The sequence below is a fragment of the Rhamphochromis longiceps genome, linkage group LG17, assembly GCF_057381845.1.
Source record: "Rhamphochromis longiceps isolate RC_006_pf linkage group LG17, R_longiceps_female_GT1.1, whole genome shotgun sequence".
Lineage (NCBI taxonomy): Eukaryota > Metazoa > Chordata > Actinopteri > Cichliformes > Cichlidae > Rhamphochromis > Rhamphochromis longiceps.
The window spans coordinates 7,562,519-7,588,015 of NC_140573.1; the positions used below are offsets into that span (position 1 = coordinate 7,562,519).

General features: G+C 40.5%; 2 protein-coding genes across 19 annotated transcripts in view; one reads left to right on the forward strand and one right to left on the reverse strand.

The window, feature by feature from the left end:
* Positions 1-2,226: 2,226 nt before the first annotated feature.
* Positions 2,227-12,128, forward strand: usp1 (ubiquitin specific peptidase 1). 2 transcript variants are annotated; one of them, XM_085386556.1, is made up of 9 exons: positions 2,227-2,579; positions 3,059-3,299; positions 3,628-3,772; positions 6,414-6,515; positions 6,900-7,081; positions 7,533-8,257; positions 8,560-8,718; positions 8,867-9,068; positions 9,291-12,128. In XM_085386556.1, the coding sequence occupies exons 2-9, from the start codon at positions 3,127-3,129 to the stop codon at positions 10,087-10,089; spliced, it is 2,487 nt and encodes an 828-aa protein (XP_085242682.1). In that variant the 5' UTR covers positions 2,227-2,579; positions 3,059-3,126; the 3' UTR covers positions 10,090-12,128. The 2 variants fall into 2 exon arrangements, with proteins under 2 accessions (XP_085242682.1, XP_085242683.1); XM_085386557.1 differs by having other exon boundaries at positions 3,631-3,772.
* Positions 12,129-12,233: 105 nt separating this feature from the next.
* The window catches only part of dock7 (dedicator of cytokinesis 7), a 52,939-nt gene continuing 39,675 nt past the window's right edge, over positions 12,234-25,497 (reverse strand). For 3 of the 17 annotated variants that reach the window (XM_085386554.1, XM_085386548.1, XM_085386537.1), the window contains 19 exons: positions 25,188-25,347; positions 24,818-24,914; positions 23,751-23,768; positions 22,681-22,777; positions 22,436-22,570; positions 22,190-22,342; positions 21,743-21,901; positions 21,484-21,584; positions 21,143-21,335; positions 20,874-21,017; positions 20,654-20,785; positions 19,282-19,296; positions 16,098-16,232; positions 15,917-16,006; positions 15,584-15,820; positions 15,356-15,499; positions 15,148-15,254; positions 14,731-14,898; positions 12,234-13,070 (listed from right to left, as the gene is read on the reverse strand). In XM_085386554.1, coding sequence (XP_085242680.1) covers positions 13,028-13,070; positions 14,731-14,898; positions 15,148-15,254; positions 15,356-15,499; positions 15,584-15,820; positions 15,917-16,006; positions 16,098-16,232; positions 19,282-19,296; positions 20,654-20,785; positions 20,874-21,017; positions 21,143-21,335; positions 21,484-21,584; positions 21,743-21,901; positions 22,190-22,342; positions 22,436-22,570; positions 22,681-22,777; positions 23,751-23,768; positions 24,818-24,914; positions 25,188-25,347 — 2,328 coding nt within the window. In that variant the 3' untranslated portion in view covers positions 12,234-13,027. Of the gene's footprint in view, positions 13,071-14,564; positions 14,585-14,730; positions 14,899-15,147; positions 15,255-15,355; positions 15,500-15,583; positions 15,821-15,916; positions 16,007-16,097; positions 16,233-19,281; positions 19,297-20,653; positions 20,786-20,873; positions 21,018-21,142; positions 21,336-21,483; positions 21,585-21,742; positions 21,902-22,189; positions 22,343-22,435; positions 22,571-22,680; positions 22,778-23,750; positions 23,769-24,817; positions 24,915-25,187; positions 25,348-25,497 lie in introns of all 17 variants that reach the window. The other 14 variants (XM_085386555.1, XM_085386551.1, XM_085386546.1 and 11 more) reach the window with 9 other exon arrangements.

Here is a 25,497-nt window from a genome sequence, read left to right on the forward strand (position 1 = left end):
GTAGTCGCTGTATAACATTAAAAAAAAATGCCTGTCTGCAAGTATCTTTGACTCGATTATTGTAATTACATTATAATCAATCCATTCCTTTTTAGCCACTTAGAATATCTTTATAGAACTGGGATGTTAAACTTGCTGCAATTTCTGCTTTCCAGATCTCTCTTGGAAAAGGGCATTTTTAATGTCAGACACTTTTTACCTGCTTGAAAGTGACTCTTATATATATGAAAGTCACTTTTTATTGCAGCTTCTACCTTGTGACAGGATTTTGGTTCTGTCTCACAATGACTTGATATCATTAACGAGAGCACAGCACAACAGCCGATAGGCCCAGAGTTCAGTTTTATGAGCGTTAATATGCAAACTGCCATGACCATTCATCAGTGGCATGAGTACCATTCACAGAGAATTGGAGAATAGCCACAAACAGCGCTGTAAAATGGTGAAGTAAGGCCCTGTCCTTGCTTCAGAGATGGTCATTCCCTTTTCATGTAAATGACCTTGCCTCCATGTCCATAATGGTCTGGGATAACCAGGAATCCTTCAGCTTCCCTGCCCTGTATTAGCCTAAGAATACATCATTCACCATCTTCACCATCCAAGGTATGGACATTGAGGCTGTGGACAGCTACAGGTACCTTGGTGTTCATCTGAACAATAGACTGGACTGGACTCATAACTCAGACGCCCTCTACAGGAAAGGGCAGAGCAGGCTGTACCTGCTGCGGAGACTCAGGTCGTTTGGAGTGGAGGGCCCACTCCTGAAGAAATTCTATGACTCTGTTGTGGCTTCTGCTATCTTTTATGGCGTGGTCTGCTGGGGCGGCAGCATCTCTGCTGGGGACAGGAAGAGACTGAACAGGGTGATCCGAAGGGCCAGCTCTGTTCTAGGATGCCCTCTGGACCCAGTGGAGGTGGTGAGTGACAGGAGAACGGCGGCTAAGCTGTCATCCCTGATGGACAACATCTCCCACCCCATGCAGCAGACTGTGACAGCACTGAGCAGCTCCTTCAGTGGGAGACTGCGGCACCCACGGTGTGGGACGGAGAGATTTCGCAGGTCTTTCCTCCCCACTGCTGTCAGACTCCATAATAAAGACTTTAACTGATCAAGCACACACATCCATACATATGCAATAATACTAAGTGCAATAATCCTTTCTGTCATCGTTGTATTTTTACTCAGTTGTATATAGTATTTGTATTTGTATTCTATTTTTATCTTATTGTATATTTATTTTATTTTATTCTACTGTATATAGTATTTTATTTTATTCTATTCTGTACAGTTGTGTACTGTATTTATTCTTATTGTATTCTAATTTTTGCCTCATAACTTTTGCACTGTCCACTTCCTGCTGTGACAAAACAAATTTCCCACGTGTGGGACTAATAAAGGTTATCTTATCTTATCTTATCTTATCTTATCTTATCTTATCTTATCTTATCTTATCTTAAAGTGTTGTGATTGCAGTCATTGGGCATCAGTGGTTCAGTGATCATTGATCAACGGCCTATTGTTAGTCATTAGTGGGTGTTTTCAGTCATCATGCAAATGAACTGCTTATAATGCTGGGGAAACCTGCAGTCAGCTGAAAACGTCACTTTGATGGAAAATGAAACGTTTTTCCCACTGAAACGTACCTCCAGATCAACAGATTCAACTTTGTGGGATTTTCTTACCTGGATGACTGAGCATAATTCATAACTTACTGTTATATAACTATACTATTATAGTCTCGTGGGGTTTTTTTTTTCAGGTAATTAATAATCTTTTTTTCTTTTTCTTTTGCTGTTGGACCCACTTTTGTTCATACTCATTGGTTTTTACTTAATGATTTTATATTGTCTATATAAACATCCGATTCTATGTTAACCGTTGTTCTGTAAATCGCAATTTTTTTGTTGGGTCAGATATATAAAGTGTGAAGAGGATTCAAGAAATATATAGTGCAGTCTCCCAAATTATACCTCTTATACAACAGACCAGCTTCAGCTTGTCTCAACTTGAAATTTGAAACCTCTGTGGCCCTTGGCTTCCATGGAAGCCTTGATGAGTTGTATACTTTTTATTACATTCATTTCATGAAAGCAATTTTTTAATGTCCTGTATTTAAAATCTTAGTACTTCAAAAAGGAAAAAAGGTGAGACATGAGAAATGACTGTTCAAGTTTAGCTCGACTTTTATTTTGAAGGAGCTGGAGAAAGGACTACAAGAATGGCGCTTGGAGCTGGCCGGTTGGGCCTAGCCGAAATAGTTGTCTTAACATTAGCCTGAAATCTGGCATGTAAATCTTTTCAGGTATAGAATTTCCCAGAGTTATACGCGCATTTCCAAATGTTCGGCAACACCTGATGATTTTCAAGCTTAGTCGTGACCGTTTTTTTTAAACATTCTGGCCGGATGTTTTGACGCGATATCCGAGCGTTGCCGGCGATGTAGCGGCCAGCGAATCTTCAAGCAGGAAAAAGCGCCAACTTCTGTTGCACCGTCTGAATTGTTAAACACTCCGTAAATCATTTCGAGACGGGATGTTTAATGGAAAATATCAAACTTAAACTGGAATGAAGCATTCGGGTAAGTTTTCTTTCTCGACTCAGCTGGGATTTCAAAGAAGTCCTTTTTGGCCGTGAACAGTTTCAAACGGCGTGCTTTCTGTTTTCTCCTCCCACTTCTTCACCGCACCTTCTCGAGCCAGTTTGTCGCTGTAATGTGCGCAACGTGCTCAAAAATAGCAAGTTATTTGTTGCTACCCTGTAATTTAAAGCGAAAACAGTTGCTAACGTAAGCCGTGCTAGAGCGGTTGTTTGTGGGTAGGACTGAAACAAAGTACTACCTTTAAGTTAGCGTTAGCCAGCTAACATGTTACATAATGCGTGGTACGGTCAATAACCGGTTCGACTGTATTATTGAGAAGTGTGTGATTGATTGGACTGGACCTGTCCGTGTGTAGCTACACAATAGCGGACCGTGAACTTAAGTGCGCAGCTACGTTCGTTCTCGTTGAACTCTGATGGCGCCCGCTGAAATTACATTGTGTTTCCATTTTTCACCAGTGAGGTGCGCTGTTGCGTCTCAGTAGGAATTTAAAAGAAAAATCGCCCTCAAGGTACCGGGAGGAAAGATGCCAGGTCTGCAGGGTGAAAGTGTGGTATCAGCGGCTCCGGGGAGCCCAGTGAAGAAGAGTAAACTCTCTCTGAAGTTCTTCCAGAAGAAGGAAACCAAGCGGGCTCTGGATTTCTCGGAACCTCAGACAGAAGAACCCAAAACATGTGAGCCAGAGGAGCCTGAGGCAAGGTAGGTCTCCGCTACCAGTGTGCGTCAAACACAAATAGTTTTCTAGACTGATTTGGTTTGGGCAGCCCGAAGCACTCGTTTTCCCACAGTTACATTCAGATAGTTATGGGAATTCCACTGTTGTTGTGAGGGCAGGATAATGCACGTGTGGATGAGTGATACCTTAGATTTTAATAGTAGGCTTCATCTCAATCAAGCTGGGGTTACACTTCAACATTAATCTCAGTGTAATCATTTTAAAACAGTGTGTGTGTGATGGTGGATGTCATTTGTGAAATTCAATTTATTAGCTGCTGACTTTCTGTTTGCTTCCTTCTTAACTGATCAGCAGCTGTGATCAGGTGGTCCCGGGGCCTTCTCAGTGTCCTTCCTCGCCCAGCCTCCTCCTGTCCTGCGAGAAGAGAGAGAACTTGGTGCCGTTCGTGGGGCTCAACAATCTGGGCAATACCTGCTATTTGAACAGCATCTTACAGGTGAGCCATTACCACAGATGGAGTTAATTTCCAGCATTAATAGATGTCACTTGTTCCAGTGTTTTAGTACAAATGGTAGGATGGGTTTAAATATACTGAAGGAAAAGTTGAAAACTGCACAGACACTTCACAGTGTGTGTGGTTTGTTCTTGTGCGATTTAAGTTGCATTGAATCCTCAAACCTGTTCACCTGTGTTATCCCACTCAGAAGTGGATGTTGTTGTGATGCCGGGAATGTTACATTTTCTGATGGGGAAATTGTGGTTCTGCGGCGACCGTGGCTCAGGGGGTTGGGAAGCGCATCTGTAACCGGAAGGTCGCCGGTTCGATCCCCGGCCTCTCTGTCCTGGTCGTTGTGTCCTTGGGCAAGACACTTTACCCTACCGCCTACTGGTGTTGCCCAGAGGGGCCGATGGCGCGATATGGCAGCCTCGCTTCTGTCAGTCTGCCCCAGGGCAGCTGTGGCTACAACCGTAGCTTGCCTCCACCAGTGTGTGAATGTGAGAGTGAATGAATAGTGGCATTGTAAAGCGCTTTGGGTGCCTTGAAAAGCGCTATATAAATGCAATCCATTATTATTATTATTATTATTATTAGTGTGATGGCAGTCTGTGGGGAGCTTTGGACTGTCCTACCTGCAGAGAGCGTCTGTAGTCAAATGGAGGCAGTGCTTAAAAAAAAGTGGTTCAACCGGTCTGTAGGCTACTACTGAGTGTTGTAAACAATGTACAGTGTTCACTGCAACCTCTGACTGTACTGATCATACATTTTTATTTTATTTTTTTTTTTTTTAACTCCTTTCCCTGTTCTGGCCCACTTGGCAACCAATCAGCACATTTCTGGTGGTTAAAAACCTATCTCTGTAGGTAAATATCTCTGGAAACAGACAAAATCTCAGGAGCATAAATTAAGCACAACGTTTTCACTTAAATACTAGTTGCTAATGGAATCAAGTGATGGCACATCACTTTTCTGAAGTATGGAGTTAGTTTAGTGAGCAGGATTTCATGTACTCACTGCTTTAATAGAAGATATGTAATTACAGTAGCACTTATCTGCTTTAATAGACTATATGCACGTTAGCATATGCTACTTCTGGTGCGGAAACTCCTTTGGGGAGCTTTGTTTCCGGTGTCCTATTCGCGCCTTGTTTACGGTCCAAAACAAGTTAAGCAAATGAATGAATCAAGCGGCGATTTACATTTCTATAGATGTCTTGGGCATTTACCCAATATATCTGTAAATGATGTTCATCGACTTGTCTATATTTTTTCCCCCGCTTCTCAGAGCAAAAGAGAAAAGGGATTCAAATTTTATATTTCTCAGTATCTGTAAACAGAGGTCCCTCGTTTATTGCGGGTGTTATGTTCTAAAAATAACCAGCGATAGGTGAAATCAAGTAGCCAATTTTATTTTTTGACGGTGCAGAACATTTCATCGACATACAGTACTGCACTTCAGAGTCACTCTGCTAGCTATCGATTCTGTACTGTACAGGAGAGACGTCACAGAGGAGAAACAGCGAGGTGAAAAGGTGAACTGCGTTAAAGCGAAGGACCACTGTAATTTTGAAAGGAAGTCACAACATACCCTTCGTAAATACTAATGTACAGAAACCCTTACCAGCAATCATTCATTTTTTGTGTGGCTTTTTTTCACGGTTTGTTAACATGCTGTGTAGGTGTGTACTTGACTAGCTGATATCGACATAACGGGGGAAACATCTGGTTTGACTATTCTTCACCTGTAGTTTGAATGCTGAACATTTGCCTGTTTAAATCATAAGACCAGTCACTATACAGAGATGCTTCTGAATGTGGATGATGTGTCTTCTGATTTTGTAATGCAGTTCTGCTTGTGTTGAGTGATGTAAACAACTGATCGATCTAAACTCTTTAAACGTCAAAATTGATCATTAGATTTTTTTATGACACAACAGTGGTGAGTGTTCCCACCTTCTGCTCTTTGTAAAGTAACGCGATCTTTCCGTTTTTGAGTTTTGGACATGATTTTGGAGTATATCTTCGCAGTAGTGATTGACCGCAAAGTAAAGCTACCGGAAATGTACAACCCTACATCCGGTCTCAAACCAGGAAGTTAGCATTTTCTTGTGCACAGGGTCTATTGTAATCACAGTTAGGAATAGTATAGAACCAGATTCTTTTTCTCTCCATCCTTTTTTTTTTTTTTTTAAGGTTTCTAAACAGGACTTTTTTTAACCTTACTTTGGATGACTAAAGAGCTTATTGTAATAATTAGAATAATTCTGAAGTGCATCCAACATGCGAAAGCAAGAAGCTGTGTGTCTAATGACTAAAACAGAACGGTTTAGCTTCATATTTGGACAGTCATTTTTAACAGATTTTTGCTATTATGTTGAGCCGGTAAAGGAAATTATATTTCACTGTGACCATTACTGGGTTAATGGGAATTACTGTTGGACTTTAAGTACTGAAGCACAAATGACTGTGAAGGTCATGGACACGTTTTTCGCGCTTATTTGTGTCATCATAATATCACCAGCATTTAACAACCTGATTACTTGAAGATGCTTTGAGTTTTCCACTTGTGTGGATTACTTGTTATCACATCCAGTTTAAAATCACAATAATGATGTGTTGATGTCTGATTGCATCTGCAGGTTCTTTATTACTGCCCAGGCTTCAGAGAAGGCATAAAGAAGCTTCACGATCTCTCCATCCAGAAGGAGAAACCCAAGGAAGAAACTGAGAAAAGCGAAGAGGTACGTGCATAATAAATCACAGCCACAGTGTGGGTCCAAAGTTTAGCACTTATTAACTCCTCTGATGGGAGATGTTGCATGCTTCTTTTTAAAGTTGTTGAACAATATAGTGCACTCTAGTCTTCAGAGCTTGAAGTTAATTATGTGGGACTCCCCATAAGTTTTCAGAACTGAAGAAGCCTTTTGGACAAGAGGTGAAAACCTTCATGAACCAAAAACAAGTCCAGTAGCCTTCATCTCAAAGAGTTATGACACAGTGCACTGTATTCCTATTGTAAAATATACAGTTTTGAAAAAAGCAGCAGCATTAAAGGAGGGTGTCTGTCTTCTGAGCTACGAAAGCATATTTCAGTAACCTTTTTACTCTGTGTCATTTTCCTACAGCCACACTGTCAGCAGTCAGACGGTGTGTCGGAGGCTCTGCCAGCTCACATCGAGCTTCTTGGGAGCTTCAACACTTTGATAACTGCAGTGGAGCAGCTGCAGTCTAGCTTCCTGCTTAATCCTGACAGCTTCACCGATGGAGAGCTAGCCACACCACCGCGCAAAATTCTGCACACGCTCAGGTAAAGATTTGGCAGTTTCAATAAATATTTGTAACCCAGTTGCTTATTAGATCATACGCTTGTGTTGCTAGGTAACCAGTTTGTTCCCACGCTGTCTTTTTTCTAGCACGATGACTTAATGGCTTTCGAATATTAAATGTTACTAAACACCCAAATATTGTCACATTGTATACGTGCATATAACATTGATTAAACACTTAGTTGCAGTTAGATGCACATGTAGGATCATGAATGTGGAGCTTTGATCATTATTATGCTGTTTAAAAGGTAAAAACTTGTCATCATTAATGCTCAGTCATAGCTCAAGCTGATGAGTTGGTTACGAATCATTTTTAAAGTAAGCATGCTGACATGTTTAAACTCCAGATTGGCACTTTTGTGTTTTTGAACACTTTCATTAAAATTGCCATTTTCTGTCAGTTTGACACAAGTTTGTGGTTTTGTGTCGCAGGCAGCTGAACCCCATGTACGAAGGTTATCTCCAGCATGATGCTCAGGAAGTTCTGCAGTGCATCCTGGGATATATCCAGGAAGCCTGTGATACTATCAGGAAAGAGCTGAAAGTAGAAGGCGAGGAGGAGGATGTGTCGGAAGTTAAACTCGAGAATGGTCTCGATTTGGGGTCCGGCAGCTCTGGCGCAGAATCCAAAGCTTCCACGGAAGAGGATGGTCAAGTTGCTGGGAAAAGAAAGAGCGACACAGAAGTGGGGAATGCCAAGAAAAAATCCAAATCCCTGAAGTCTAAGAAATCAGATTCTGCAGAGGAAAACCTGAGTAGAAATAGACCCCTTACTCGCTCCAAAAGGAAGTCCTCCAGTGAAATCACCATGGACAGCAGCAAGAATAAAGGTGGAGAGGAGGCGGCAGGTGAGGAAGAGACGAAGAAACCAAATGGGGAAGGAGGAAGCGACGATGAGGGGAAAGGTGAGAAGACGTGTAAAGAGGCAGATGGGAAGGGGAAGAAGAGAGCTAAGTTGAGCTGGCTGAGGCCGTCTGGAAAGCAGCCAAGTATTTTCTCCAAGTTCCGCAGCGTGGGAAAGATCAGCTGCACAACTGTGAAGAAACAAAACAAAACAGAGCAGGAAAATGGAGTGACGCACGACGAAAGTGAGAAAAACCTTCAAGAGCCACCCAGCCAAAATGCATCCGAACACAGCAAGGCTCCTAAACATCAAGGTACGTGTGACCTGCGATCATCGTAAGAGGCAGCGATTATGAAGAAAATGTTTAGTTGAGAAAGAAATGACTCACTTTAACCTCTTAAGCCCCAAGCCTAACTGATCTCCTGCCTTTTGCCCCCATATCACAATTAATGAATTTAAATGAATAAGCATCCCAAAGAAAACAGAAAAGTTGGGACAGACTAAATGTTTGGTCATTCACTTTAACTTTTAATTTGTACTTTGACGTGCATTAGGAGCCTACATTTATTTATGGAGTTCTAGATGTTACTAACTGTGGATTTTATGTTCGTTCAGCGGGCCTGAGCCTCATGGAGCGTTTGTTCCAAGGTCGGCTGGTTCTGAGGACTCGATGTCTGGAGTGTGAGAGCTTCACAGAGAGGAGAGAGGACTTCCAGGACATCAGTGTCCCTGTGCTTGATGACCAGCCCAGCAGCCCCGATGACCTCTCTGAGGGTGAGAATTTTTACAACTATTAGTTGTAAAATAGTAGTTATGGAGGTTTTGTTTTTTTTTGTTTTTTGGTTGTTTTTTTTGTGGGTGTGGGTTTTATTTTCCCCCTTTTTTATCTTAAAAATCTTGTTTTTTTTGGGGTTTTTTTCAGTCTCACCAGACCCTAAACCAGAGCTGAAGACTCTGAAATGGGCCATATCTCAGTTCGCTTCGGTGGAGCGCATTTTTGGGGAGGATAAATACTTCTGTGAGACCTGCCATCACTACACAGAGGCCGAGAGGAGTCTGCTGTTTGACAAGACTCCTGAAGTCATCACTATTCACCTAAAGCGCTTCTCTGCCAACGGTTTAGAGTGAGTCCACTGAAGTCTCAGTTATCACACTGCCGCACTACACAAACTCTACTGGAATGAATTTGAGCTAGTGTTTGAAAAAGTGATCGCTGTACCACATGCTTAGACTTAAAAGATTCTCATCATGGAGAAATAGAATCAGTCCTTTGCTGTAGAGTTTTTACTGCTTTGATCTCTAGTTTCTAAATGTACTCTTATATCTGTATTGTTCTCTCTTCCCAGACTGGACCCATATGCTGGTCTTTCTAAAGTGAACACTCCCTTACAGACTCCTTTGACCTTATCCCTTGAGGAGTGGTGTACCCAGTCCTCATCCACTAAAGGTCAAAACTATCAGCTGTTTGCTGTCGTCATGCATAGTGGTGTGACCATCAGCAGTGGCCACTACACTGCCTACATCCGAATGTCTGATTTAACAGATGTGAAGATCTGGCTGCAGGACACAAAAACTGAAGAGAAGGAGGAGGAGGACGAGGTGAAGGAAGACAAAGAAGGTGCTCTGGTGAAGGAGACGGTGCTGGACTACGATGATGGAGAGGTGTCTTTCAGCCTGAGTACGAGAGGACAGCGGCGCGAGAGTTTGGCAAGCAGCAAATCAGGGAGCAAAAAGCTGTCAGAGGGGGGTGTCGGACTCTTGGGAGGCCAGAGGAGTGTGTCCAGCTATGACCTCGGGAACAGCAGCAGTAAACACACAGAGAAAGCAGCTAGCAGTGGTTCGACGGAGGGTTGTAATAGGAGAAAAACCATCAACATTTTGAGCCAAAACACTGAAGCTGGACTTAAAAAAGAGCCCGAGGCAGTAGAGGAGACATCGCAGGCTTCCTGTGGCAGCACAGAGACCAAAGAGCAGAAGGCTTTAAATAGCCTCTTGGAATATGAAGGGAAATGGCTGCTGTTTGATGACTCTGAGGTGCGTTTGTTTGAGGAGGAGGACTTCCTGCGAGCCTGTTCTCCTGAGACGTGCTGCTCATCAACCCCTTACCTGCTGTTCTACAGAAGGATGCCTGAACCTGGACACTGAAATAGACAGACCTTACAGGAAACTGAGCTCCCAGGCAAAAGACAGATGGAGTTTTTGCAATACTTCAAACAGTGCCAGACACACTGTGGCTGCCACATTTACACTGAAACTGAAGTGACTTTTCAGCCAAGGAAAACTAAACCTGCAACAGCCCCACGGTGGGATCAAGGCGCTTCCGCCTTCTCATCCACTCATGTGCAGGTACTCTAAACAGAAACGCCCAGTTGGGGTCAAAGTTTGTTTTGTTTGTTTTTTTTGAACGTTAGGGATGATTGGTTGTGTATTTTTGTTTTTTTGGTCTTTCTTCAATGTTGACTTTGTATTGTTTGTTTTTTACAAAATGGCAAAGCACGTTGAACTAAAATTGAATCAAGTAAAAATGTTGAAAACTGACTTCCCCCCCTGGGCGCAGCAGTCTGTTTTCTGTTCGAATTTGAAAATGTTCTCATGTTATTTTTTCAGTTTATCAGAAAAGCTTTTACCCTGAAGCTTTTCTCATCAACTGATCCCTTGTTTTGTGAGGGTTTTTATATAGAAACCTGTACAATTTAGCTGTATATCTGAAGCCTCAAACTGATGCCATTTATACAGTGAAACCGACAGATTCTCAGAAACTCATTTAGTTACAACAGATATTTACAACAAACACTCAGCTGTCTAATAATAATTAAAAAGTTTCTACATGCTTCGTTGACACTAGTTTATGCAGTCAACAGTTTCAGGCTCAGATGTCAGATTTGTCAGAGTGAAGGACGCAATTTGATTTTATCAGTGAACTATCAGGTTTTTATAATATACATTTTACAATGTTATGGAAAACTGCTTGTTTGATATTTTACTATAGAGCCCAACCGATTTAATGTGAGCACGATTGATATCTGTATAGTCTGACCACCAGAGGGCGTGCTGCAGATTCTCTGTGGCAGCTCGTGATTGGGATGCCACAAATGTGAAAGGCTCATTGAACAGAATCGGGTGGAGCATAAACAATAATTAACTACATATAACAAATGTTAGAGAATTGTTTGTTTTGTGTATCTGAAATAAATATTAGAATATGAGACTTTTAAATGACCAAATATCGGTCTGAAAACAGTCAGTCTCTAATGTAGTGTACAACTGTCAAGTGAGATGTTTGCACTAGTCAGGATTTTAAGATCTGAATCTCTAATTTAAAACTCCTTAAGCTGTAGTTCAGTTTTATGCTGCAAGGAGGGTCAAAAAGCACAGTATAAATATCATTATATACAGTTCATGGTTATTATGGGGAGGAAAAACTGCCCACTGAGACCATGATTTAACTTATGACCTACCTCCATTCTTCTTTTAAAAGAGAGAGAACAGTTTTTAAAGTTCATTAGAGATAAAATAACAAAGTTAAGACTAAAACCGGACTGATGGAAGTTCTCAAGCAGCGAATATTCAGTTTTGTACTTGCATATTGCTGGTTTTGAAATCTATATGTATGTCTATATATTTAGAGATGTATATACATATCTATATTTTGATCTATTAAAACAAATCACCATCCCTCTGATTAAACCTATGTAATATCAAGTTTTGTCTCATGACAGATTTAAGATACTATAGTTGAAGAAAAAAATAGATTTTCCTCTTTTGCATTAATATGCTCCATATCTGATCTAACAGCCTAGACACAAAACATTTTAACTTGATGTGGTAAGGTAAGTTTCCTGTTTATGATGGACTGAGTCTTTTGTGACAATTTATTGATTAGTCATGCATAGCAGATGATAGATTTTTTTTTTGGGGGTTGCATCAATTGAGCTTTAAAAACTCAGTAAAGGTAACTTTGTTCATCTCAGGTCTAGTGATGGTTTCAGAGATTTACTTGGGTCTGATGAGCTGTCTTTCTAAGTATTACAAACCCTTTTCACCTGTCTTTCAAAGATGAGTTTATTATTTAAAGTGAAATGCTTGGTTAAAAGCACCCTTACTGTGTTGTTGTGTCCTTTTTAACTGTACCATTCCAGTTCTCATTATGCGGAAGTGGCATAGCGGGGTTTCAGAGTGAAAGCAATAAAGTTTTTACCTTCACACCAGCTTCATGCTTTTTGTCGTCTTAGTTTCTGGCCGACTTACCTCAAAGTCCATAATAACAGAGAAACATCACATCAGACCACTTGAACATTAAAATATTTATTTAGTAAAATATTTAAAATAAAACAAAACTACATAAAATTATACAATGAGGTTTAAAGTACCTAAGTTTAAAACATTGGCGCCTCAACTAAAAACAATAATAAAGCATCATGATAAATACTGGTACAATTTTTTTGCATGTTTTAAGGTTTCTCTCCCATTTTGCATTACATAAACTTTCAAGTTGTAAAATGCAATGCTACACCATTAAAAAAAAAAAAAAAGTGCACACATGAAAATTGAGTACAGATTTTTTTGACACATCGTACATAATTAAAAAGACACCTTGACTTTTAAAATTGTAAGAATTTGGCAGAAAAAAAGGGTGGTTTTTTTTTTGGCACTTTACTGAAATACAGAACTCTGGAGCATTCTTCATAGCTTGCAGCCATTTCTACTGGTTCCAAGAGTGAGTGCTGACATGAGCTTTGTTTTTTGTTATTTTAAGGTAGCATGGGGACAGTATAAGCACTTGTTACCTACTGAAATGACTAGCAAAAAGAAATTCTAAATGCCAAGGTATCTCTTTAATTTGAAGTTCCACTTGTTTGCTGCGCTGATTGTGTAACAGTTTGTCTGTAAACAAATTAAGACACTGGAATGACGTACCAAGCTGCAAGTCTTTTCAACCTTTTGTTTAAACACGCTTTTTTCCAAACACTGACCAACTTTCAAGAGACACTCCTATTTACACTGGAGAATAAATTAATATTGCAGTTTCGGTTAAGTGTTTGTGTAGGTGTACAGGTGCGCTTGTGTGTAGTTCTCTTCATCTTCAAATGTCAAGCTTGCGAAGACTCATTCTGCTGAAGGAATCTCTGCAAATTAAAAACAAAAAGATGTTAACGAGGACAAAAAAAAGAAAAGAAATAAAATACTAAGAATTTTGAGCTGTCACGAGAAGCTGACCTGAAATGTTAAAGCTGCAGTAGGAAGAAATCTAGAAAAGCCTAGTATGTGAAAATAGCTGACCTCCTGTAGCTCTACCTTCTCACAAGACGAGCACAAGCATATAACACATGCTTCATACATGCTACAAATCAATGCTGACCCCAATCTCACAGGCCTAGAGTAACCACCAGGCAACATATTGTGAGGGAAAACTATGTATTCTCTGGTTGCTGTAGTTGCTAGACTTTGCTGTCAGTCACTGTGGACTTAATTTTGAATGTCCCATTAACCAAGGCCTTGGGGCGTGGTCAGTGACTGCCAGGTAACCACTGGTTGTATATTCTGCGACTGTTTGGCAAGTGATTGGTGGCAGTTCCTAGCCGTTTTCCAGTTTGCGCTGCACTATTTCAAGATTTACTACAGCTCTGAGAGTAAATAGCATCTGCGTCTTAAATGAAAAACCACAGACGGCTTGCAACAACCTGCAGTTGTTTTTAGTGCAACCAATTTCACTCAGCAACAGCTAGACCCCCTTGCCAATGAATCAGGGAATACACGTTTTTTCCGACTGGAGATGATTGAGTTATGTCATGTAGTATTTGATCTGTAGCCCACTGCCTGTGATTGTTCAAAGTATTTGCAGTAGATTTGAAAATGCTACATGTTTAATTTTGTCAGAACAAACTGCCCCTTGTTTTTGTTTATTATTGTTCACTATTCTAACACTGTTATGTTTACGTACGGAGGTTATACCTCGTTACGTCAACAGATGATGCTCTTGTACTGCTGTGGAATCACTAGAGAGACAACTTCGGTGTCCTCTCGATAAATCCACCGTTTTTTAGAATTTATAATACGCCGTGCTCTCGAGCCTTTTTTGTGTCCAATGGCAACATAAAGAAGTTGCCCAGCCAAACTGCAGCTAATTTTGGCTGCTGCAATTTTAAAGCCCTGAAAAGCATATACGTATATTTCCATCAGTACACCTTTTATCTGTAAATCTGTAAACAAAATCACAAATGCTCGACATCCTTGATAAAAAATATAATTTATAAAATGAACGGACACACTGAAAAAATGATGTTCTGTGGGGTCTCTTCCTTACAATATAAAGTGCCTTTAGGCAACTTGTTGTGAATTGGTGCTTTATAAATAAAAGGTAATTGCATTCATTCGGATTTTACTAAGTCTGTGTGTGGCTTGGTTGTTCCCTTCATACAACAGGTAAATTCTTAACTGATAAATAAAGTTGCACGAAAAAAAGTATGATGTATCCTTAAACATTTACAAATCCAATTCATTTTTAATTTTAGAATTAAAACTGAAAGCATTTCCCTCTAACCTGAACAGTGAGAAACATGCAAACGAAAAAACAAAAACAAAAACACAACACAAAACGTACTCCGAGAAGTCCAAACTACCTTGTCAAGCTGTCCGTTTGCTGCATCGTTTTTACAGAAGCCAAAACAAAACAAAAGCAAAACAATTTTTTTTAAAAAGACTGATTTAACTTAACAACCAAGAAATTAATCTCTACTCTCACTCACATCGTTCATACACATGGAGAGAAAGCCTGCTTGGCCCTACCTGTGCGAGTTGACCTGCAGTACAGGCTTATAAAGCTGGGGGATCTTCCTGTTGATGAGAGGCTGCAGTGCCTCCTTCAGCCGGTGATAATTCCTCTCCAGCTCCCTCTGGTACTCCTTCTGGTCTGGACCAATCAGGCTCTTGTTTTTGCGTAGGGCATCCTCACACCTTAGACAGGGAAATATAGTGCGATACTGTTATGTAAATACGCAGCACGTGTTCTCTGTTTCAAATAAAATGATCGACTGAAAGTCTAAACTAATTTGGTGAGTGAAGTGAAAACTTATAGCACTTGGGTGCTATAGTCTGGTTATATAGCAACACAGCAACCATCAGTGGTATCGTATCATTTTTACAGCTTGTACAGGGTGAGAGGAGAAGGTTTCAACTTCTGCCTAGAGGAAGGACAATCCATACCTTTTGGTGAAGTCTTTAAAGCAGAGCCGAAGCTTATTGTGGTGTCTGTACAATTTTGGGTCACTGGGGATCTCCGACAGGAACACTTGAGCTACCTCCAAAGGACCCTTGGAAAAACAGAACAATCTCATAAACATCAGCTTTCAGCTTTGTGAATCAGTAGTGCTGTAACTAACAGTTGTTGCATGCTAAAAATTCAAAACCTTACCTGGTTTACAGTTGTGCCTACTGATCCCTGAAGGACCATCTGCAGCATCTTGGCATCGGCAGGGTCCTGGTGGGTGGCAAATGCCAACTCCTGAGTCTTTTTCTGCATGTCCTCTATTGCCACTTCTATCGGTGTGGATATAATCTGGAAGAGTGACAGAGTGGTTGCATGAAAAGGCTGAACATTTGTGGAATTTGCCTGTGAAGAGCAGGCAGACTGTAGACCTACTTCCTCTTTGTGGATGATGTTGATCCGTGTCTTGATGTACGGGAAGGCGTGGGAGGTGGTGAGGATGGTCTTGCGTTTGAACTGTTCGTGCAGGTCCCCGTGTGCTCGCCCATCCAGGGTGAAAGGAGTGCAGTAGACGAAACGTCTCAAGTTGTAGTTCTTGTCAAAGTATGTGATGCGGTCTTTCATTTCGTAAGTGTCAAAGTACGGCTCCACGTATGTGATCTGGATGAATGCCTAGAGGGACAAATGTTTTTGGGTTGTTTTTTTTTTTTTAGCTAAGACCATTTCCATCCGTTTAACATATGTTCATCTCATTTATCAACACTAAACCTTATTTGGGTCCAGCTTGCACTTGTCCACAGGGTTGGAGTCCTTAATGACTTCTACCTGGTCCTCTCCAAATCGCTCGCCATAGAAACCCTACCAGAAAAGACAAAGAACAGAACATTTTACTCTTTCACAGAAAACAATTAGACTCATAGAGAGAGAACGCGAGCACAGCATAGTTTACCTCTAGCCTGTGAGAGATTTCAGCCAGCTTTGTGATGGCAGGCTCTTTGTACACAAACTCTTGCTCATCCAAGTCGCCAAACTTCGTACCATAAAATCCAACTCTGAAGTAAGTACCAAACATTCTCTTTCCATCCTGAACAGGCAGAGGGAAACATTGATGAATGGGTTAAAAAACGAGGCAGAACACCATCACCCTGCTACAGCATACTGTGATATACTGTGGAACAGTAAGCATTTGTGTATTTTTACTTTATTAGATTTTACAGCTCTCTTCACAGAGGCAAAGATGACAGAAAAAGATTATAGTTCACTGAAAGAAATGGTATGCCTACAATCTGATATATATGTAGCTATATAGCTACATATATAACAACAACTATTAGAAGTTTCATGCAGTATGTGATTAAATCTGTTGGTTCTGTTCTAAAAGCTGTATGTGAGTGTACTGAAGGTTCAGACAGAAAGTATGTGATTTCAACAACCTGTTTTCTTTTTGTTTTGTTTTTTTTAAAAAAAAAAAAAAGGTTGTTCAGCAGCTTTTCCACCGCAGTTAAGGACCTGACAGAACTCAGGCAGGTAGCAAGTATTTTTAAAGCCGAAACAAATATTGATATTTTGTCATTTAAACATCTGACCTTCTGATATATCGACTGTTTCATGTGTCTGAAAGAAAGAAAAATCCCATAAAATAAATAACTACACAATTTGTTATATGTAGTTGCTTATTTACTTGTTTGCTCTCTATCCGACTCTGGGAAGTTGCACAGTGCCCTCTGGTGGACAAACTATGCAATATAAAATAGAAGAGTGTTTCTTCCATCTCTTCTTTACATTTTTCTTTTTCACCAAGCAGTTATTTAAAATACAAATACCGACTGTCAAATAGCTAATATCGGGCGATGATACTGGCCTGCTAATAGATTAGTCAGGCTAAAAGTACCAAGCAAACTAGGTCAAACATCAGCAAGAAAAAAGTGCCAGGTTTAGCTCTTTTCCTTTCAAGCCCTCTCTTTTCAAGCAAACTTTCTTCTGACTGACTGCATTCTTGCAATCAGAAGGTTTGAAAAGTATGTGGGTGGGGCTTCTGTGCTGCAGCTGCCAGCATAGAAAAAAAAAATCTGAACCCTGACCTTTGGGTCATAGGAATTACTTTCATATTATTAGCTTCTCATTATTTGACAGTTTGGTCCTGTTTAAATATTATTATAACAGTATACAAGCCAAAAATAAAGAAACACACAAGGTCCACTGTAAGTAAACACAGTAGACATTTGGGTTTATAAAATGGTCAGAAATCACTGGAAAATCTATATAATTATAACAAATACGAGGAATGCAGATGAATTGCCTTAATGTGCTTTTGTGAAAAATCCCAATCTAAGCCAGGAAAAACACCCCGCAGTGTCTGAAATGTATCTATTGTTGTCAACATGAACTCGACATCTCCTTTGCACCCAGCTTGTAAGTGCTTGTGTTCTTCATGTGTGCAATTTTTTCCCATGTTAAGAATAAAAACAGCTCAAGTTCACAGATCAAAGCAGCACCAAAGTTTTCTAAATAGAAGCCTTAAAGTCACAAACAGACAGATAACAAAAAAAAGAAAGAAAGACGGAGCGGGAGGGGAAAACGTTTGTGAAACAAAACAAGGCAAAAACTACTTCAACCTCAAACACCCCGTTACGTCTTTGGAAGTTGTTGACAGGAAAAACATCCATCAACTCCAATTTTTTTTTTTGCTTAGACCTCTACTTGGAAAGAAACATCCAAAGGGAAGCCCCAAGATCAATCAGCAGGTACACCATGAGTGCCCAGTGTGTAAGTGCGTGTATGGCAGGAAAAAGGAAAATGATGTGAAAATCTGAGGCAAATGCTACACAACTTGATGCACAAGATGTTTAGATAAAGCATCAGGGTAACTTAAGGGAATATCAAAAAAAGATACAAGTCATGTATTGCTAGTTAAACCACTGATTTGAAAATGTTTTTAAACAGTAATTAAGGAAACCCTGTAAACTAAGAAACTTACCACAAGACACAATTAAGTAAAGAAGGAAGGGTCGGCAACCAGGGAAATCAAAAAGGAAAAAAAAACAGAACAAATTTTAATCAGGATTGGGTTCCTCCAGAGAATTTTAAAAACAACACAAACTAACACACAACAGTAAAAATATCTCCACTGATTGTGAGAAAGAACAGAAACTCATTGTGGAGGATCCAGATCATGCAAAGGCAGACAGCGAAGAATTAAAAAAAAACAAAAGTGAGGGGAAAAAAAAACAAATAATCCACAACCCTCGGAAACACACCATGCACGCTCAGTGCGCTTCCTGTGCTCTGTCCAATTCATGCAATAGACCATGAGAACTCAGAGGTTAATACTGTTAACAAAGGGACAGAATGCATGAAACAAAAGTCAGGGGTCGATTTAGTTTAAACTATTAAAAGAAAGGGCAAGAATAACAACCAATCAAAATCAAAAGGGATAAATCAAGTAATCCTGAGATTACTGTGAGTTGAACCCTCTTAGAAAACAAAATGCCTTTGGAGAATTTGGTTCCAGCCTCGACCCAAAGTCTGCAGCACCTTGCGTGTTAAAAGGCTCATTTAATTGTGTGTGGCAAGAATGACCCCACGGCTACAGCGGGATGGCTAACAGACACCTTTCATGTCAAAACAGTGCACTGAAATCGAGCCCTGTGGTTGAAGATGAGATGAAGTGTGACAGCTGACGCGCGTGTGTGTGCCCACCGACACACCCAGCAGACACATAGAAGATGAGGAATGGAGGGGGTAAAACGGTGGATTGTGCAGGTGATGCATTCGCTGAGACTTTTGTCATTAGTGTCACACACCATGGCTCCCATGCACAGCCTGTCAACACTGTCACATGTAAAGAATAAAATAAAATAAAAAAGACACAAACACAAGCTCCTCTTGCAGTGTAAGAAGAGTGAGGAGAGAGGAAAACGGTGAAGGGTGTTGTTGCTTAGACAGCGAGCGTCCCCAGCGGGTAAAGGGGCAGACAGTTGATGTTGTCTGCAGATGTTAATGGATTTGGATGTATGTAACAAAGAAGAAGAATGCCAACAGCTAGCAAATAAAAAGATGAGAGTAAATAAAAAGAAAATACAAAAAGATAAACCACATGAGCAGGGCCAAGCAGGAGCTGTTTAGTCACCTACCTCCCAGCCAGTACTCTGCGTAACAAAGAGAATACAGGACATGTGAACGACAAGACGCATACGCCCTCCGACACGCGCACACACACACACATACAAAGGATGTTACAATAAGGAGAATGAACGCTTTGAAACGAATCCAGGTTACTAAGTTGTCGAGCTGGAGAACAGAGCGTGTGACAGAAATATTCTTTAAAAAACAAACAAACAGAAAAACAGGGATGCTTTCTTTACACATGAATGTTTTTGTCACTATGAAAAAGTCTGCTTTGCAAGAGCAGTTGCTCTGCACACCAGATGACTGTAACCCGTCTGTGTCACACAATCCACACAACTGGCCTTTAACAAAAAATACAAATAAAAAAAACACAGCTGGAATCCAAAATGTCATGCATGCTTAAGGTCATACTTCACAGAAAAGTAAAGCATGGTGGGTATCAGGCATAAATAAATATACTAGGATTTAACTGCCAACTGATAAGATCATGCAAAGCTGTGTCTGTGACAGCTGGTGTGTACGCAACATTAACTGGAATCCATTGTTTTTCTGTGTAGTGACTCATATCGAGACTGATGTATGTACATTTTGAAAGTCCTGCAGATAAGAAGCTTTGCTCCTAACATCCTTTTTTCTTAATTGGCCTTGATACATCTACACTGGCTGTTTAACATGACAGTTAATCTGTGTGAGAAAAGTGTACTTGTGCATATATTCATATGACAGTGACAAAAAAATTTCTCCTTTTCATTGTAAGTGCTGATCTTGATACTATACCGTAATTACTTAACTCTAATTCAACCGCACACGTCTTAAATTGTGTTCACTCAAGCAATTTTTTGCATGAGCCACATGTGAGAATGCAAAGCATGCATTATAAATATGAAACGATTTTTGCCCTGCTAGCTCCATAGAACAAAGTCTATGAATGTCCAATTAAAACTATGTTTGAAGAGAGCCCATGACTTTCTGGAGAATTCCTTTAAGCCCTGCCTCCTGCACCCTCTACCCAGGCATTGTGCCACATAAAATAAAACAAAAACAAATGGAGTATTTCCAGCAGTGATAAGGTATCTGACATGGACTGCTCCAGACAATTTCCTGACCCGATTCTCCTGACACTGTCTGGAATTTATTTATAAAAACAGCTTTGGTGGATTTACATAAGAAAAAAAGAAAACAGAAGTAACCTTGTGTATCCCAAATGTAATCTTCTCATAGCGGAAGTTAGACAATGAAAACAATAAATCTAGGTCACACTGAGATATAAAAAAATTAATCTTAGAATTTAATTGCATAAATTCAGTGTCAGCTTGGCACCACAAACTGTTGGGAGTTGTGATTTGAAGAAGTAGTCTACTTTGTGTGTGTGTTTACCTGATGAACAATTTTGCCAAAGGCTTCCTGTAGTTTACCATGTATGGTGGCTAGTTTCTTTGCGTCCCTGTTGGCTTCGTGAATCGGGATCAGTACCTTATAAACCTCATTCACAGCCTCATACATGCCGGCCTGGAAGGATGAACAATTATTTTAAATAATAGCAGGTAAAAAACACAAAACAAAGAAATAAGCATCGGTTCATGTTTCCATCTCTCACCATGGAAAAAGAGGCAGCAGCCTGCTCTAGGAGACCCACGAGACCGATCTCAGTGAAATATTTCCCTGAACAGATTCCCTCCTCGTCTGGTGACACTACATCATCAGAGACTGCAGATTCCTCCAGCACATTTGAAGAAATATTCTAGAGCACATAACCACACATATTAAAAACAAATGAAGGTTATGGTGCATGCACAGTCATTGTAAGAAATGTGTTTCTGTAGAGGAGAGACATGCGCACAAACAATACCACAGGAATGCTCCTACCTGAAAGGTGACACAGCCTACAGGAAGATATTTGCGGTCCTCCAGCATACTTAGGTATTCTGCCACTAAGGCAGCACTGTGCACCAGACACTGAGCAGCCTCAGCATGGTTGTTTCTCTCAGAGTGCTTTCCAGCCATGTTCTGGAGCCATGTCAGCCGCAAGTCTGGAGATGTCTGGTAACCTTTCGCAATCCTTTAAGTGGACAAAAATGCAAATGCACACACAGACCACACAGGAAATCACACCCACAACCAGATATTGACTAACTAACCAACTACAATGAATAAATGCTCTTTTAAGTAATCAAAAGAAATCGCTCCATTGCACATGGGTTTTGCACCTGTACATGAGATCTATCAACATCTCAGGATCTTCCTGGTGTTCCTTCATCTTCACTGTGTCAGACAGGATCATGTGCAGATTAAAAACAAGGTCCTGAACCTGAAAGCAAGAAAATACGGCTCAGGATAAAGAAGCTCCTTCTCCGGGATGATGACATGTTTGCAAAGTAAAAGGTCCAGAGAATCACATCAGCAGCAATCTGGATATTTTCCCTTTTCGAGCAGTGATGGAAAACAACTAAATAGCGAACCCAGTACCTGATCTGGGAACGTGGTCTCCCTCAGCTCCAGATCCTCCTCTGCATAGGTAAGGATGGTCTTTAGAGAGCGACGGAGGAACTCCTCATTGAAATTCTGAGATGTTCCAACCAGCGAGGAAAGAGACATTGTCACCTGCATCTTTACTCTTGCAAAGTTCTAAAAGTTCAAGCAAAAAGAAAAAACACACATGTTATCAAAGCTGTTGGCTTTCTGCCGACATATGAAGAGAGAAGGAAGCACTATACATATAATTTCTAAAAAGATATTAGCACAAAGTCTGCTTTCAATAATGCATACATCAGTAACTGAACTAAAGTTTGCTATGACTGCACAGTTTGGTATTCAGATAAACCAGGTGAATTAAAGTTAACAAATATGTTATTTGTTATAGTACAGCCACATTCCACAGCTCTAACTTGTTCAACCCATCACCTCTGTACTTACATTGCCAATCTCAAAGTTTTGCCTCATGAGGAGGTAGAGGGAAGCACTGGCATGGGATCTGATCGTGCTTATGCTGCTGCTGCAGCTCCTCAGCAGTCGCAGACACAGATCAGCACACTGCTCTGTTTCTTCCTCAAAGAGTAGTTCGGGAAACTACACAGGCAGAGAGAGAAGTATTTATTACTATGTAAGCCTGGAAGATGAAATAAGCATGCTTCACACATAAAGAAAGCCCAGTAGTCTAACCTTAGATACCAGGGCCCTCTGTGTGGCAAAACAATGCTGAAGGTAGAGGGCGCTCTGGTTGCAGGCCATGCTGTGGAGCAGCACCTTCAGCACTCCACCCAGGATACTCTCCTTGGATTCCGTTACTGATGCCGTCTGGAGGGAAAAGGACTTATAAGCAGCTGTAATAGGCCTCTGAACACAGCCTGACTGGGAATATATGCCTGTTTCCATTTAGTGTGGATACGTCTTCTTCGCTTACATACCTGTACAATAATCTCCAGAGTATCAAGTATTATTAAATTGGCCTCTGTTGCGAGATTACCATCAATAAGAGCTTCATGTTCCAGCTCTGCTCTCGTCCTGCACAGACACAAGACGACGCCATCACAAACTGAACTCATACATTGCGGTGTTGATGATGTGCCACTGAGCGCTGCATGAGCTTCCAGTCACCACATTAATCCACTGCACAGAATCATGAACAATGAAGAAAATTTAGAGGAAAAACATGTTATGTGTGGTGTGGATGCTCAGCCAGCTGTGTCTAAAACACAAAACAGTATGTTTACGCTATTTGGTTTTTTTCTGGCAAAATCAAAGAAAGCCCTACACTGAGAGACAGTTAGCCTAAACCTATCTGCTCTTTTCTTAGAGGAAATATGAAAGGCATTAAAAGACTGGCATAATTTAAAGTTAGAAAAAAGCAACCCATTATTCCTGATCTACAAGAAGAACGCAGTGACTTTTATTTTGTTAGTCTACATGTCCTAAAATGCCCGTGATTGAACTGAAACAATACAGAACTGAATAGGTGACCGATAAGAAAAAAAGCTTTTGCCACATTTGACTTCCCCCCCGGCAACATCAACCAGGGAGCAACATCAGTCAGGACCCCAGAAAAACAAGCACACTGGTTAAAAAGCAGAACAGGCCCACTGCAACCACTACCAACCCCAATGCAGAGTTTGTTGTTACCAGGACAGAGGGACTGATGGGACAAGGGATTTGAGGGTCAGGGCCAGGATCAGGGGGACTCTCTTGGTGCTCTGATGTGCATGTGTGAACTTAAGTTAAAATGGAAAGGAAATGAATGTGAACAAATCACTGATTGCATTAGTTGCTAAAGTGTTAAAGTATCTCACTCAAAATTATGTTAATTCAAAAAATTGTTCATGACTTGGTGAAAGCTAAGAATCAAATACAAGCTAATCAGTTCAGTCTGCATCCACTTCACCTGTCGGACTTCCCACATGCATGGCAGTACACCTTAAAAGAGGCACTAAAGCAGGGAGGAATTTAAAGGAGCACACAGCAAATGTGGACCATACAATACCTGACTGATCTGTGACTCCTACATTAACACACAGTGACATGAGAGAACAAATGGAAATTAACAGAAGACAAATGCTGGAGCAGAAATGATAAAAGAACAGGAATTAAAATTAAAACAGTAAAACAAAAAGACATAATGCTATATTTTTTGTCATCATTGGACAAAAAATATTGGCAAAAAGATGCAAAACCTTCAAGCTTTAAGCTCCCGCGTTATAGAGATACTTTTAGATAAGAGATAGAGATACTTTAGCTAAAAGTCCGCACTGCAATCACATATTGATTGCTTAAAATCCACTGTGTACATTGTCCAAACCTTGGCAGTGGCATCCTGTAAAGGGTATAAGTAAACAATTTACTGTTAAATCAAAATAAAGATGCAATAATGGAGTGGTGCCACAAAAAATGAATATGACCATGAAGCCAAACTTTAAATCTGGACTGATGAGAAATCTTTGAGATTCTTTTCATACATGAAAGAAAAACCATTTCCATCTCATGGTTTTCCACTATCTGAGGTTCATTTTGAACTTTAAGTCCTTTACCTTGTTAGAGTGTCTTTCTCTTAAGTGCTTTATTTGCAGCATTACTGAGAAATGGGACCAGCTTTTTAGTTGAACTTTTGCCTATTTTATGTAAATTTAAAATGCAATTGGAAACAGACCTGACTCGTGCATGTGCCCCTAAGAGAATAAAGTTCCACAATGCCATTAAAAAACATGTATGTGTAGTTCCTCAGTCATCCAGGTCATGGTAATCTAAGAAGCTTGGAAAGAAAAGCGACTGGACCTCTTGTGTCCTTTGATGTGGTCTCACTCTTCAATTGCATACCTACAACCGAGGCAGTGGAGACTATGGAGACTCCCACTAGGGCTTAAATACCTTGGACTCTCCACCATTTGGTCTTAGAACTGAAGAAACTTCTGAGAGGTGAATGTCTTTAAGAAACTTAAAGAAGTCCAGTCGCTTTTCTTTGCAAGCTCTTTAGATTATTAAAAAACTGTTGTGTTTTTTTGTGCATGAAACAGTAATCAGAAAAATGCCCTTCAACAGTTCAAAAGACCATACTTGTCCATCTTTTCGCTGTTTTGTCTCCAGTGGGTCATGTCTTTTCTCCATCGAAGGTTTTCCTGGCTGCCAAAAGCACTGCCAGATGGACTCCGCTCTAGATGATGGGGAAACATTATTTACCATTTCTTTTTTAAACAGTGATGAAAGAGGCTCCCTGCACACAAAAAACGTGACAAACTGGCTGTAGCTATATTTACAGTACTTTCAAAAGGCACAGCTAAATAGACGTATGTATGCATGCACCTGTGTCCAGGAAAAAAGCAGAATACACTGATTATTGTGTTGGTGTAATCCTTAAATTTTGCTTCTCAGCATTTATTTCTTCCTACCTGCAACTGTGTGAGTGTGCCTGAAGTTTAAATCTCACCTAGCTGCCCCCGGCTGCGTCGCACCATTTCCTGTCTGGCCCCAATGCTGCCCAGTATGGCTTCCTCCAGCTTGGCCTTCATATCTTTGGATTTCTTAAAGGTTAGGCTGTTCATGCGTTCAAACGCCTTCTTCCCCTGCATGGTGAACACAACATGGGCCTTGTATCCATGAGGTAGAGGGTGAATGGACGGACAGAGAACACACACAGCAGGGAAGTTACTTGCAGCGAAGCACCAAGCAAGCAAAGCGGGTTAGTAGCATGAAAAGCAAATATGCAAGCACAGCACAGCAAACAACCAACACACAGC